The sequence below is a fragment of the Phocoena sinus genome, chromosome 3 (genome assembly GCF_008692025.1).
Source record: "Phocoena sinus isolate mPhoSin1 chromosome 3, mPhoSin1.pri, whole genome shotgun sequence".
In the NCBI taxonomy this organism is placed as follows: Eukaryota; Metazoa; Chordata; class Mammalia; order Artiodactyla; family Phocoenidae; genus Phocoena; species Phocoena sinus.
In genome coordinates this window covers 12,792,474-12,809,036 of record NC_045765.1, presented here as the reverse complement: position 1 = coordinate 12,809,036, position 16,563 = coordinate 12,792,474, and the positions used below count along the sequence as shown (strand labels likewise).

Below are 16,563 nucleotides of genomic sequence, written 5' to 3'. Positions count from 1 at the left end.
TAGACAGCTGGTGAAGTAGAAGCTGACTCATCCAGCCTCTGCCTCACTAATAACACAGATGCTGTCCCCCACGGCCCTCCAGGATGACCCCATGCCGCCCTGCCTGCCCCACATCCCAGGTGCTGTGCCCCTCCAATCCCTCCCCCCAGGATGACCCCACCTCCCTCTGCTTCCTGCCGTTAAGGATGTCACCCCTCCCCCCCTTAATGGGAAAGGCTGTGTATGGAGGGCGGGTTCGGTACCTCGATGCAGGTGTCCATGTAGTTGTAGATGCTGAGCGGGATTTTGGCCTGCTCCCCGCGGACCACGTTGGGGGGCAGGGTGAAGTCGACAAAGAAGGTCTTGAAGGTCTTCAGCAGAGTGGGCTCGGCAATGCCCAGGCCCCTCTCGGCAGACAGACCCACTGCCTCACCCACCCAGCTGGTGATGGAGTCAGGGACCTGCACGCTGAGTGTGTCCTCGCCTGATGGATCACTGCGGAAAGATGGACAACCGTGTGCTCTTCTCCACGGCCGTGCCGCAGCGGCCAGGTGGGAACAGAGGAGTCCAGCCGTATGGCCTTGGGCTCCAGGGTGGTGCCCCCCGCAACTGCCCCGACAGCTTGGAAATAAGCACTAAAGGCACCCCACAGCGTGTGACAGGAGAAAGTCATCCCTCGGCCCTGACTCGCCATAATCAGAAACATGAATGTCTCTCAGGACAGCTGTGATCACAGGACCATTCAAAACATGGGTCCAGAGAGGCAAACTCTGGCAGTGTGTGCTCTGCCCAGCTTAAGGGAGAAAGACGCTGAATCAAGGGGACTGGTCACTTAGAGCATGCTTGTGTGTCTCCCAGAAAGACATGTCCAAGCCCTAACCCCTGGTAACCTGTGAATGGGACATTATTTGGAAATAGGGTCTTTGCAGATGCCACTAGTTAAGATGAAGCCACACTGGAGTAGAGTGGGCCCTAATCCAATGACAGGTGTCCTTAGAAGAGGAGGGAAATTCAGACAGAGAGAAGAAGGCCAGGCGAGGATGGAGGCAGAGACTGGAGTGATGCAGCCACAAGCCAAGGAATGTCTGCCTGTGGGGGACACCCACACTTCCTGGCCTGGCATCCTTGTCCCATACACTCCTGTGGAGCCCAGCTCCCTGTTAACTAAGGACGTATGTGTGATTTTTCAGGCCTGCCCACAGGCCTGCAGGTCTCACGGGGTGGGAGTAGGGTAGGGAGGTGAGGGGTGCGTGTGCACTGGGGTCTCTGAGGGGAGCTGCAGCCAAGGACTCAGGGCCCCTGGCTGGCCATGCTCTTTTCATGTTTGCATTCCCAGCCCAGAATTTCCATTCCCAGGTCTCTTTAGCATAAGGGACCACGGGCAGAGGTTTTCTTCAGACACCTCTGCCAAGGCCTCTTTATGGTCAGAAGGAAACACTGAAGACATCCCTCCCCAGTTGGAGTACTTTCCCACTCCTAACTCTCTCCCCTGTCCACCCCCAACCCCACCTCATGGTCCATAAAGCTGCTGGAGCCTTTTGTCCAGGGCTCCCTCCAAGTGAGATGACCCCTATGTCTTGGCGGATCCACCTGACAGTGGGCCATTCTGTGGGGAACAGAACAGGGGGAGACATATACAGAACACTCTACCCAACAACAACAATGGGACACACATACTTCTGAAGTGCACTTGGGGTATTTTCCAGGACAGACCCATAGGTTAAGCTACAAACTAAGCCTCAGTGGGCTTAAAAAGAGAGATAGCATACCAAGTCCCTTCTCTGACCACAATAAGATGAATGAAGTTAGAAATCAACAAGGGAAGGAAAGCTGGAAAATTTACCAATTTGTGGAAATTAACACATTCTTAAACAGCAAAGGATCACAGAAGAGATCACAAAGGAAATTAAAAAGTACTTAGGGGACTTCCTTGATGGTTCAGTGGTAAAGAATCTGCCTTACAATTCAGGGCACTTGGGTTCGACCCCTGGTCAGGGAACTAAGATCCCACATGCCATGGGGCAACTAAGCCTGTGTGCCACAACTACAGAGCCCACGCGCCCTGTGTACTACAACTAGAGAGAAGCCCGCGTGCCACAACTAGAGAGAAGCCTGCGCACCGCAACAAAAGATCCCGCATGCCTCAGTGAAGATCCCACATGCTGCAACTAAGACCTGACGCGGCCAAAAATAAATCCAATAAATAAATAAATAAATAAAAAGTACTTAGAACTCCCTCTTGCTAGAGCATTGGAATCACAACTAGCTGCTGAACAATCACGGGCAGGAAGACACTGGAGCTCACCAAAAAAGATACCCCACATCCAAAGACAAAGGAGAGGCCGCAATGAGACGGTAGGAGGGCGGCCATCACAATAAAATCAAATCCCGTAACTGCTGGGTGGGTGACTCACAAACTGGAGAACACTTATACCACAGAAGCCCACCCACTGGAGCGAAGGTTCTGAGCCCCACGTCAGGCTTCCCAACCTGGGGTCCAGCAACAGGAACTCCCAGAGAATCAGAGTTTGAAGGCTAGCAGGATTTGATTGCAGGACTTCAACAGGACTGGGCGAAACAGCGACTCCACTCTTGAAGGGCACATACAAAGTGTGTGCATTAGGACCCAGGGGGAACTGAACCAGACCTACCTGCTAGTGTTGATGGGTCTCCTGCAGAGGTGGGGGTGGGTGGCTGTGGCTCACTGCAGGGACAAGGACACTGACAGCAGAAGTTATGGGAAGTACTCATTGGTGTGAGCCCCCACCCCCAGACCTCCATTAGCCCCACCAAAGAGCCTGTAGGCTCCAGTGCTGGGTCGCTTCAGGCCAAACAACCAACAGCGAGGGAACACAGCCCCACCCATCAGCAGACAATTGGATTAAAGTTTTACTGAGCTCTGCCCACCAGAGCAACACCTGGCTCTACCCATCACCAGTCCCTCCCATCAGGAAGCTTGCACGAGCCTCTTAGATAGCCTCAACCACCAGAGGGCAGACAGCAGACACAAGAAGAACTACAATCCTGCAGCCTGCCGAAGGAAAACCACAATCACAGAAAGATAGATGAAATGAAAATGCAGAGGATTATGTCCCAGATGAAGGAACAAGATAAAACCCCAGAAAAACCACTAAACTCCAGAAAAAGAATTCAGAATAATGATAGTGAAGATGATCCAGGACCTCGGAAAAAGAATGGAGGCAAAGATCGAGAAGATGCAAGAAATGTTTAACAAAGACCTAGAAAAATTAAAGAACAAACAAACAGAGATGAACAATACAATAACTGAAATGAAAATTACACTACAAAGAATCCATAGCAGAATAACTGAGACAGAAGAATGGATAAGTGACCTGGAAGACAGAATGGTGGAATTCACTGCTGCAGAACAGAATAAAGAAAACAGAATGAAAAGAAATGAAGACAGCCTAAGAGACCTCTGGGACAACATTCACATTATAGGGGTCCCAGCAGGAGAAGAGACAGACAAAGGACCCGAGAAAATATTTGAAGAGATTATAGTCCAAAACTTCCCTAACACGGGAAAGGAAATAGCCACCCAGGTCCAGGAAGTGCAGAGAGTCCCAGGCAGGATAAACCCAAGGAGAAACACGCCAAGACACATAGTAATCAGACTGAGAAAAATTAAGGACAAAGGAAAATTATTAAAAGCAACAAGGGAAAAATGACAAATAACATACAAGGGAACTCCATAAGGTTAACAGCTGATTTCTCAGCAGAAACTCTGCAAGCCAGAAGGGAGCGGCATGATATATTTAAAGTGATGAAAGGGAATAAACTACAACCAAGACTATTCTACCCGGCAAAGATCTCATTCAGGTTTGACAGAGAAATCAAAAGCTTTACAGACAAACAAAAGATAAGAGCACTCAGCACCACCAAACCAGCTCTACGACAAATGCTAAAGGAACTTCTCTAAGTGGGAAACACAAGAGAAGAAAAGGACCTAGAAAAACAAACCCATAACAATTAAGAAAATGGAAATAGGAACATACATGTCGATAATTACCTTAAACGTGAATGGATTAAATGCTCCAACCAAAAGACACAGGTTCACTGAATGAATACAAAAACAAGACCCATACACATGCTGTCTACAAGAGACCCACTACAGACCTAGGGACACATACAGACCGAAAGTGAGGGGATGGAAAAAGATATTCCACACAAATGGAAATCAAAAGAAAGCTGGAGCAGCAATACTCATATCAGATAAAACAGACTTTAAAATAAAGAATGTTGGGGCTTCCCTGGTGGTGCAGTGGTTGAGAGTCCGCCTGCTGATGCAGGGGACACGGGTTTGTGCCCCAGTCTAGGAAGATCGCATGTGCCGCGGAGTGGCTGGGCCTGTGAGCCATGGCCGCTGAGCCTGCACGTCCGGAGCCTGGGCTCCGCAATGGGAGAGGCCACAACAGTGAGAGGCCCACGTACCGCCAAAAAAAAAAAAAGAATGTTACAAGAGACAAGGAAGGGCAGTACATAATGATCAAGGGATCAATCCAAGAAAAAGATATAACAATTATAAATATATAGGAGCACCTCAATACATAAGGCAAATGCTAAGAGCTATAAAAGAGGAAATTGACAGAACACAATAATAGTGGGGGACTTTAACACCTCACTTTCACCAATGGACAGATCATCCAGATAGAAAATTAATAAGGAAACACAAGCTTTAAATGACACAGTAGACCAGATAGATTTAATTGATATTTATAGGACATTCCACCCAAAAACAGAAGATTACATTTTCTTCTCAAGTGCACATGGAACATTCTCCAGGACAGATCACATCTTGGGTCACAAATCAAGCCTTGGTAAAGTTAAGAAAATTGAAATCATATCAAGCATCATTTCTGACCACAACACTATGAGATTAGAAATAAATTACAGTGAAAAAAATGTAAAAAACCACAAACACATGGAGGTTAAACAATACGTTACTAAATAACCAAGAGATCACTGAAGAAATCAAAGAGGAAATCAAAAAATACCTAGAGACAAATGACAATGAAAACACGATGATCCAAAACCTATGGGATGCAGCAAAAGCAGTTCTAAGTGGGAAGTTTATAGCAATACAATCCTACCTCAAGAAAAAAGAAAAATCTCAAATAAACAGTCTAAACTTACACCTAAAGGAGCCAGAGAAAGAACAACAAACAAAACCCAAAGTTAGTAGAAGGAAAGAAATCATAAAGATCAGAGCAGAAATAAATGAAATAGAAACAAAGAAAACAATAGCAAAGATCAATAAAACTAAAAGCTGGTTCTTTGAGAAGATACACAAAACTGATAAACCTTTAGCCAGACTCGTCAAGAAAAAGAGGGAGAGGACTCAAATCAATAATATTAGAAATGAAAAAGGAGACGTTACAATGGACACCACAGAAATACAAAGCATCCTAAGAGACTACTACAAGCAACTATGCCAATAAAATGGACGACCTGGAAGAAATGGACAAATTCTTAGAAAGGTATAACCTTCCAAGATTGAACCAGGAAGAAATAGAAAATATGACCAGACCAATCACACATAATGAAATTGAAATTGTGATTAAAAATCTTCCAACAAACAAAAGTCCAGGACCAGATGGCTTCACAGGTGAATTCTATCAAACATTTAGAGAAGAACTAACACCCATCCTTTTCAAACTCTTCCAAAAAATTGTAGAGAAAGGAACACTCCCAAACTCATTCTAGGAGGCCACCATCACCCTGATACCAAAACCAGACAAAGAGACTACAAAAAAAGAAAATTACAGACCAATATCACTGATGAATATAGATGCAAAAATCCTCAACAAAATACTAGCAAACAGAATCCAACAACACATTAAAAGGATCATACACTATGATCAAGTGGGATTTATCCCAAGGATGCAAGGATTCCTCAATATACGCAAATCAATCAATGTGATACACCGTATTAACAAACTGAAGAATAAAAACCATATGATCACCTCAATAGATGCAGAAAAAGCTTTTGAGAAAATTCAACACCCATTTATGATAAAAACTCTCCAGGAAGTGGGCATAGAGGGAACTTACCTCAACATAATAAAGGCCATATATGACAAACCCACAGCAAACATCATTCTCCATAGTGAAAAACTGAAAGTATTTCCTGTAAGATCAGGAACAAGACAAGGATGTCCACTCTCGCCACTATTATTCAACATAGTTTTGGAAGTCCTAGCCATGGCCATCAGAGAAGAAAAAGAAATAAAAGGAATCCAAATTGGAAAAGAAGAAGTAAAACTGTCACTGTTTGCAGATGACATGATACTATACATAGATAATCCTAAAGATGCCACCAGAAAACTACTAGAGCTAATCAATGAATTTGGTAAAGTTGCAGGATACAAAATTAATGCACAGAAATCTCTTGCATTCCTATACACTAACAATGAAAGATCAGAAAGAGAAATTAAGGAAACAATCTCATTCACCATTGCAACAAAAAGAATAAAATATGTAGGAATCAACCTACGTAAGGAGGTAAAAGACCTGTACTCAGAAAACTATCAGACACTGATGAAAGAAATCAAAGATGACACAAACAGATGGAGAGATAGACCATGTTCTTGGATTGGAGGAATCAATTTTGTGAAAATGACTATACTACCCAAAGCAATCTACAGATTCAATGCAATCCCTATCAAATTACCAATGGCATTTTTTACAGAACTAGAACAAAAAATCTTAAAATTTGTATGGAGAAGCGAAAGACCCCGAAGAGCCAAAGCAATCTTGAGGAAAAAAACCCGAGCTGGATGAATCAGACTCCCTGACTTCAGACTATACTACAAAGCTACAGTCATCAGGACAATATGGTACTAGCACAAAAAGAGAAATACAGATCAATGGAACAGGATAGAAAGCCCAGAGATAAACCCATGCACCTATGGTCAACTAATCTATGACAAAGGAGGCAAGGATATACAATGGAGAAAAGACAGTCTCTTCAATAAGAAGAAAACTGGGAAAACTGTACAGCTACATGTAAAAGAATGAAATTGGAACACTCCCTAACACCACACACAAAAATAAACTCAAAATGGATTAGAGACCTAAATGTAAGACCGGACACTACAAAACTCTTAGAGGAAAACATAGGAAGAACACTCTTTGACATAAATCCTAGCAAGATCTTTTTTGACCCACCTCCTAGAGTAATGGAAATAAAAACAAAAATAAACAAACAGGACCTAATGAAACTTAAAAGCTTTTGCACAGTGAAGGAAGCTATAAACAAGACAAAAGACAACCCTCAGAATGGGAGAAAATATTTGCAAATGAATCAACAGACAAAGGATTAATCTCCAAAATATATAAACAGCTCATGCAGCTCAATATTAAAAAAACAAACAACCCAATCAAAAAAAGGGGAGAAGACCTAAATAGACATTTCTCCAAAGAAGACATACAGATGGCCAAGAGGCACATGGAAAGCTGCTCAACATCATTAATTATTAGAGAAATGCAAATCAAACTACAATGAGGTATCACCTCATGCCAGTCAGAATGGCCATCATCAGAAGATCTACAAACAACAAATGCTGGAGAGGGTGTGGAAAAAAGGGAACCCTCTTGCACTGCTGGTGGGAATGTAAATTGATACAGCCACTATGGAGAACAGTATGGAGGTTCCTTAAAAAAACTAAACCTAGAATTACCATGTGACCCAGCAATCCCACTACTGGGCATATACCCAAAGAAAACCATTATTCAAAAAGACATATGCACTCCAATGTTCATTGCAGCACTGTTTACAATAGCCAGGTCATGGAAGCAACCTAAATGCCCATCGACAGACAAATGGATAAAGAAGATGTGGTACATATATACAATGGAATATTACTCATCCATAAAAAGGAAAGAAATTGGGTTATTTGTAGAGACATGGATGGACCTAGAGACTGTCATACAGAGTGAAGTAAGTCGTAGAGAGAAAAACAAATACTGCATATTAATGCATATATGTGGAATCTAGAAAAATGGCACAGATGAACCGGTTTGCAAGGCAGAAATCGAGACACAGATGTAGAGAACAAACGTATGGACACCAAGTGGGGAAAACAGGGTGGGTGGTGGTGGTGGTGGGATGAATTGGGATATTGGGATTGACATATATACACTAATATATATATAATAGATAACTAGTAAGAACCTGCTGTATAAAATAAATAAATAAAATAAAATTCAAAAAGAAAAATGTTTTTGCAAAGATAAATGATATGTCAAAAATTAACTGTTTTACTTCGCTACTCAAATTATCTCTGGATTTGAAAGAAATTTTTAAAAATCTCTGCAAAAAAAAAAAGAAAAAAAGGACTTAGCGATGAATAAAAACAAAAGCACAACACACCAAAACTCACAGGATGCATCAAAAGCAGTATTAAGGGGGAAATTCATAGCTGTAAATGCTTACATTAAAAAATAAGATCTCAAATAAACAGTCTAACTTTGTAACTTAAAGAACTTGAAAAAGAAAAACAAAAGAGATCAAATAATAAAGAAGCAGAAATAATAAAGATTATAGCAGAAATAAACGAAATAAAGAATACAAAAATAATAGAGAGGGACTTCCCTCGTGATCCAGTGATTAGGACTCTGCGCTCCCAATGCAGGGGGCCCAGGTTCAATCCCTTGTCAGGGAACTAGATCCCGCATGCTGCAATGAAGATCTCGCATACCACAACTAAGACACGGCATAGCCAAATAAATAAATAAATTTTTTAATAAAGGAAAAATAATAGAGAAAATCAATGAAACCAAAAGTTGGTTCTTTGAAAAGATTAATAAAATTAACAAACCTTTAGCTAGATGATCTAAGAAAAAAGAGAAAAGACTTAAATTACTAAAATCCAAAATGAAAGTGGGGACATTACTACTGATTCCACAGAAATAAAAAAAGATTTTAAGAGACTTACTGTACACCAACAACTTGGATAATCTAGATGAATGGACAAATTCTTAGAAACACAAAACCTACCAAGACTGAATCACAAGGAAATAACAAATCTGAATAGATCTCTAACAAGTAAGGAGATTGAATCAGCAATCAAAATCTTCCCAAAAAGGGAAGCTCTGGATGTGATGGCTTCGCTGGTAAATTCTATCCAACATTTAAAGAAGAACCCTTGTGCACTGTTGGTGGGAATGTAAAATGGTGCAACCACTGTGGAAAACAATACGGTGAATTCTCAAAAAATTAAACACAGAATTACCATATGATCCAGCAACCCCACTTCTGGGTATATACCCAAAAGAACTGAAAGCAGGGTCTCAAAGTGATATTTGCACATCCATATTCACAGAAGGATTATTCATAATAACCAAAAGGTGGAAGCAACCTAAGTGTCCACCAAAGGATGAATGCATACACGAAATGTGGTCCACCCATACGACGGAATGCTATTCAGGCTTAAAAAGAAAGCAAATTTTGATACATGCCACAACAAGGATGAACCATGAGGACACCATGCTAAGTGAAATGAGCCAGTCACAAAAGGACAAATACTATATGATTCCACTTACATGAGGTCCTTAGAGCAGTAAGGTTCATAGAGACAAAAAGTAGAAGAGTGGACGCTAGGGGGCTGAGGGGAGGGAGGATTGGGGAGTTAGTATTTCATGGGGACATAGTTTCAGTTTTGCAAGAGGAAAAGAGTTTTGGAGACGGAGGGTGGTGATGGCAGCACAACGATATGGATGCACTTATTACCACTGAACTGTACACCTAAAAATGGTTAAGGTGGTAAATTTTATGTTACGTGTATTTTACCAATTTTAAAAATTAGAAAAGAAAAAAAAAAAAGAGCTGACGAGTCCTTGCCTGGGCCCAGCGAGAACCTCCTCCTTGGTCTCAGATCTGTACTCTCTGACTCATCCTTGCTCCAGCCAACAGAGGGAGAGAGACCGTCTCAAATCCCAAATGCCTCCCAGCAACCCTCTGTGGCTCTCCACACCCCCACCACAGACCACACGGCCGTCACACTCCCTGCCTCGTCCTCTTGGCCCCACCTGCCTCATCCCGACCATGTGAAAATCACCAGCCTCTCCCAAGCCCCAACTCTTGCCCATGCTGGTCCTGCCTCCTGGACCCCCATCCCCCTTCTTGTTTATCTATCCTGTGGGACCCAGCTTGGGCTCCACCTGCCCTGGGAAAGGGTCCCTCTACTTCCTCCCAAGCCCTGGGCCAAGCCCTCCATGAGAACACTGGCCCTACTGAAGCATGAAGCCTTTGGAGGCATAAAACATAAATTCTACACGTGAGGGGACCCTATCTGCCTTGTTCAAGGTGCCATCCCTGGCACCAAAAACACTACCCAGCACCCAAAACATCACCCAGCACACAGAGAATAGATAAGATTTTACTCTCTGTACATCTCTGATGATGGACCGACAGCCCATCTTAAATCTGGACTCCCAGAACAAAATGCAGTAATCAGCTTCTGTTCTGACCAGCGGGGAAGACTGCCCATAATGAGGACACGCACATCCGTGAAAGCAGCCTGAGGAACCCCCAGCTGAGTGCTTGGCTCTGTGCTGAGCATGTACCACGGCATCTCATGCCAAGAAGGGGACCCCAGCTCAGCAGTCGGTCCGCCCGCTGGCCAATCCACTAGCCCCAGGGTCTGAACTTTCATGCCTAACTGGTTTCCCAGGGCAAGTCACCACTACCTTCTGACACTAAGCATTGAAAGAAAAAAGCCAACTGCATCTGGCAAGAATTTAGCACAGCACTGCTGCTTCAAGGCGAACTAAAAGAGAAAACAATGCAGAAAGGAAATGTGCTGAGAGAAGCAGCCTGTTTTGCGGGCAGGAGCCTGAGTCCCCTGAGGAGCGAGGAGGGGGTGGGTGGGTGGAACTGAGTTCATGTTCCAGGGAATTGTAATCATTTTAATGAGCTCGTTATATAAACAGAGCGGACAGAGTTACCCCAAGAGGGAGTTGTTAAGAAGCATGAAGCCCTCAAATTTCATATTTCACAGGCAGATGTCTGAGGCTGCAGAGGGATTTGGGGCTGACTTCATAGCTTTGAGTTTTATGTGTTAGAAAAGGATGCCCAATGTCTTACTCAGATGTTGGTGTCAGATCTCCAGGCACACCGACGGGGAACCATCTTTCATGAGTGCCTCTGAGTCAGCCCACAAAGGCAGCAAAGGAAAGAAATCATACTTACCTGACGTTGAGACAGTGCCAAATCCATGTTTCAGGGAAGTAGGTCCTTTTCTTCTTCTCTGCTCTACGAAAATTTTTGTTTAAAAAAAAGAAATGATTAAAGTTTCACGGACATAACTTAATTCTGTTACCTGGCAGGTTAACATTCTACTTGATTAGCCTATAACATGTTAATTCTCTTACCCAGCAGCTTCATATTCTACGCGTTTTAATTCTCTGACCTGGAAAGGTTAGTGTTCTACTCTAATAGGACATAATGTGTTAATTCTTTCACCTGGCAGGGTTAACATTCTACTTGATTAGGACTAGTACAAGCGAGGCATCAAAGGCTTGGCAGAGGCTTCTTAAAACGACAGTGGTGCCTCGCATCCTGAATTTAGAAGGTAAGAAGGGCCACAGGGACCACCCCATGTCCTCTCCTTTGTTAATTTCCCTCCCTGGGTTTGCCATGTTTTTCTGCATCATTACATAGAGCTCTCCTATCCCCTCTCCCCCTTCCTCTGTGCTTTCATTTTTTTTTTTTTTTTTAGTTTTTTTTAATTGAAGTATAGTCGACTTACGGCATTGCGTTAGTTTAGTTTCTGAAGTACAGCAAAGTGATTCAGTTGTACGTATATACATTCTTTCATGTGATTTCATTCTTGGTTTATCCTCAGAAGCCTCACAGCCCACCTTCCTCAGGGGCTGTCCTATTCTTTTTTTTTTTTTTCTTTTTTACAGTCTTTATTGAATTTGTTACAATATTGCTTCTGTTTTATGTTTTGGTTTTTGGGCCCTGAGGCAGGTAGGATCTTTGCTCCCCAACCAGGGATTGAACCTGCACCCCCTGCACTGGAAGGCAAAGTCTTAACCACTGGACTGCCAAGGAAGTCCAGGGACTGTCCTATTCTTTGAAAAATAATATTAATAAGCCCTACTTGACATCTGGCAAAACTTCTCAAGATTAGAAACGCTCACATCTCTTTCAACCTGAGGTTACCTCTCCCAGGGATGAACCCTGAAATTAACCACAGACACATGTGCAAAGACAGACTACGGTGTGGCTCACTGCAGCACTGTGAGAAATAACAAACATCGTTTGGTTAATCAAATGACAGTACATTCACACCGTGGAATATTATGTGTCAGTGAAAAAGGGTGAGGTAAGTATATATGTACTGGTATGAAATGGCCTCTAAGGTTTATCGCTGACTTTAAAAAGGAAGGCACAGAACAGTATTATAGTATTCTCCCACGGCGTTTTTTTTTTTTTTTAAATCCTTGTGTATACACAGAAAATTTCTAGAAGGATATCTAAGGAATTATTGACCATTATTGCCTCTTAGAAGGGAGCGGAGGATCTGGAGGTGGGAGGGAGACTTCCATTTCATTATATACCCTTTCATACTCTTTGAAAAATAATTTAACCACATGCATATGGTTAAGAAAAATGTCCTTCAGAATAAGGATGCATTATCCAATTACAAAAAGGCACAAACATTTGCTTTTTAAGGCATTTCTTATGCCTTTCTGCATTGGGATTTACAATTCCCTTTGAGGTTTTGGGTTTCGAGGCTGCTTGCATATCCACTTCAGGCCAAGCTCTCAGGAGGCATGCACATGGGAGGCTCCAGGCTTCCAGAGTAGTGTCTGGCTGAAGGATGCTCAGGGGCCAATATTCCACCTCCTCACTCAACCACATCTCAGAAATGCCTTCGTGTGCGTCCAAAGTACCATAGGGGGAGCCTGGTCTGCCTATGCCCTGATGTGGAGTTTGGAAACGAGGACCCCTGTGGGCCTGTTAAACGTGTGACTTGGGCAGGAAGAACCTAGGGGATCCAGGTATCCAGAAACCACTGCAGAGGAGACTGGGGGGACTGGGAAGGTTCCCAATCTGGGCAGAGAGGGCTTGAAAGAAGAAGAGGGTTTTCATGGACAGGCCTGCCAGGGTGGGAGATCCTCTGGGCCACATCTGGCTCAGAACAAGGGCTAAGGAGTCTGGGTGCCACCCTCAAGGTCTCCAAAGAGACCCAGATGCTGGGGCACTGCTGACCACACTGACCCCATCCCTGGCCCACTTGGTTCTGTGCTTCTCATTTAATGAGTTGGTAGGAAAGGGTACATCCAAGGCCTGCCTCCCTTTTCCCAGCCTACACACCCCTAAATTCAGAGAGAGTGAAAAGGCAAGGTCTTCAAAACACCCTACCCCTCCCCAAGCTGGCTGGAGTTGAGGAGTTAGTGGGAGAGGCAGAGAATGAAGAAGGTGGGAAAGAAGACAGGTGGGGGATGGGGGAGCAGAAGGGAGGGAACAAAGGGAAAGACAGGAGAGAACAGGAGACACTACCTTCTGTGAAACAAAGGTTTCCATGAGACCAGGGACAAAGCCACAAATCTAAGGGGGAGATGTGAACTCCTCTCTCTCAGTAATTCATAAGTTAGCAAACAAACAAAAAAACAAAATGAGCACGGATATGGAGGGTTTGGGCACCATCTACCATAGACTTGACCAAAAGTACGTATAGAGAATCCTATACCCAATGACAGGAGCTTGGACATTCTTTTCAAGTAGATATGAGCATTTACAAAAGCAGACCATATACCACATAGCCCGTCTCCAAAATAAAAACCAGATGATGGGTATCATACTGACTATGTTTGTTGACCGTAGTGGATATCATACAGACCATGTTCTCTGGCCATTATGCACATCTGACACAAATTTATAAAACACATAAAATTATAATAATTTTAAAAATCACTTGAAAATTGAAAACACCTCTGGGTAAGTCACTTGCCACATCTGGGCAAATCAATTTTTCTGCTAGTAGGAATCTATTTGGAAGCCAGCAATAATGGAAACACTTCATAGCACAACTTGGGTGCAGCCAAAGCAACACTCTGAGGCTTAAACATTTGATTTAAAATAAGAAAGACTGAAAAGTAATTACTTGGTGTCTAACTCCAAAAGGTAAAGAGTTGGAGGGGAAGGGGGAAGAGACAGGAACAGAAGGAAGGAGGAAATGGTGGGAGGAAGGAGAAAGGGTAATAGAGAGAATTTTCTAAGCAGAGTTTCTGGGAGTGGGAGGATCAAGCCACAGTTTCCCACCCTGCCCCAATTTGTCTGTCCCTAGGCAGATCTGCTCCCCTGTTACACCTTCCTTCTCTTCTGCACCCCTAACCCCCAATTCCATGCACTTGGATGGGTCCAAGGACTAGGGGGAGCAGGACCAAAGTGCTCAGTGCCCCAGCACACTAGACCATTGGTGAGTCTGGCCCCAAGGAGACACTGGGCAATGTCTGAAGACATTTTTGGTTGTGACAACTGGGGGTAGGGGCGGGGGGTTGCTGGCATCTGGTTGGTGGAGACCACGGATGCCACTCAACACCCTATAGTGCATGGGACAGCCTCACTGCAGAAAATGATCCAGACCCAAATGTCAACAGTATGAGTTTAGACAACCCTACTCGAGGCAGTGACAATTACCTGGGGGGTTGTCTGGAGGACACTGCTGCCATCAGGCTCCCTGTGTGGGGCTGGAAGGCAGGGACAGCCTCATCAGTGTACAGGCCGCCGTCTTGCCGGTGGTTCAGGCTCACCAGGTCTGTCATCACCACCAGTCCTGTTTCCTAGGCAACAGATAATGCCCAGACCCACAGTGGGGAAGTGGACATTGTAGTCCCAGAGGTCACTGCCCCAACATCACTGCTGCGTAGCCCTGAGGGAGTCAGTCCTCTCTCCAGGCTTGGTGACACGGACTAAGGGGGTCATGGGACCCGGTAACCATCCAGGGCAGAGCAGAGGGGAGGCCAGCGCGTTTGTGGTCTAGGCACAAAAGGCCACATCTTGTATGATTCCATTTATATGAGATGTCCAAAACCACAGGCAGATCAGTGGTTGCCAGGTGCTGGGGGAGGGTGGGTGTGGAGTGACTGCTAATGGTGACAGGTCTCCTTTTGGGGTGATGGAAATGTTCTGGAACTAGACAGAGGTGCTGGTTTGCACAGCACTGTGAATGTACTAAATGCCACTGAATTGTTCACTTTAAAATGGGTTAATTTTCTGCTATGTGAATTTCACCTCTATTTAAAACAAATCAATTGGTGCAGTGCCTGATCTGGACCAAGAGCCAATGACTGTGGGCTGCAGTTATTACTGTTATAATATAGGGACTTCCCTGGTGGTCCAGTGGTTAAGACTTCACCTTCCAGTGTAGGGGGTGCGGGTTTGATCTCTGGTCGGGGAGGTAAGATCCCACGTGCCTCACGACCAAAACACATAAAACAGAAGCAGTTGTAACAAATTCAATAAAGACTTCAAAAAAATGGTCCACATCAAAAGAATTCTTTAATAAAAAATGATATATATGTATATATATTGGTATATATATTTGATACAGCAAAATGTTAACTGTGGGATCCAAGTGGTGGATCCACAGGTGTTCGCTAATTTGTTCAACGTTTCTGTATGTTTGAAAATGTTCCATAATAAAAATGGGAGGAAAAGGATGCCTTTTATTTATTTTAATTTGTTTTGGCCATGCCGCAGGGCTTGCAGGACCTTAGTTCCCCGACCAGGGATTGAACCCAGGCACCAGCAGTGAAAGCACAGAGTCCTAACCACTGGACCACCAGAGGATTCCCAAGGATGCCTTTTAAATGATTTAAAACCTAGGATGAAAAGTGTTCTCGTGCATTTGAGTGGAGACCGCCAGCTTGCTAAAGTAGGCTAGAATGACATTTGTGTGTGTTGCATCTCCAGCAGTGCCCTGGTCCCCGGAGCCAGGAAGGAAGGGGGACAGATTAGAGCTATAAATGTCAGCAAGGGACCTGAGAACACGGCACCTGCACCCATAGTGTAGGTTTTCCTTCCACCAAAGCACTTTCATCATCATTGCTCCAGAACAAGTTCAAGTTATCAATGGATACTCATTCTGCTCTCGTCCGTTTTGCAAACTGGGAGGGTCCACATATGAGCTTCCACTGGGGAGAATCAAAAAAGATTCTGCAATGCTAAAAGTTTGGAAACTTCCACCCCAACCCATCTCTGTATCCCGAGACCCTTTGTTTCTAAGGAAAAGGAGCTCAGAAGGGGGCGGTGGGGTCCAAGACCACCTCTCCTTACGGCAAAGGCAAACCCGGAGTCCTTGGTAACGCCCCAGGGCCACAGGAAGATGGAGGAGCGCCGGCGTCGTCGGGCCATCAGCCCAGCCCACCAGAAGGGTCCATCCTCCCTGGACACCCCAAAAGCATCAGAAACATCGTAATCTTCCAATTCCCGGAAAACCTACAAACAAAGGGGAGCAGGAACTGGTCAACTGAGGGTTTCTTTTCAACCCAATCTGGCCTGGCATGCTCCCATCTCAACCTCCTCTCACATGTATCACTTGGAACCAA

At 44.1% G+C, this 16,563-nt stretch overlaps 1 protein-coding gene across 3 annotated transcripts in view; it reads right to left on the bottom strand.

Annotated features, from left to right (window-relative positions):
- Positions 1-16,563, bottom strand: part of CPAMD8 (C3 and PZP like alpha-2-macroglobulin domain containing 8) — a 98,806-nt gene that overhangs the window by 46,014 nt on the left and 36,229 nt on the right. For all 3 annotated transcript variants that reach the window (XR_004349427.1, XM_032629015.1, XM_032629014.1), the window contains exons 17-20: positions 16,292-16,453; positions 14,654-14,796; positions 11,192-11,254; positions 243-474 (exon numbers count right to left, since the gene is read on the bottom strand). Coding sequence is in view for 2 of the 3 variants with exons in the window: in XM_032629015.1 (XP_032484906.1) it covers positions 243-474; positions 11,192-11,254; positions 14,654-14,796; positions 16,292-16,453 (600 nt within the window). In the remaining variant the exon portion in view is untranslated. The remainder of the gene's footprint in view (positions 1-242; positions 475-11,191; positions 11,255-14,653; positions 14,797-16,291; positions 16,454-16,563) is intronic.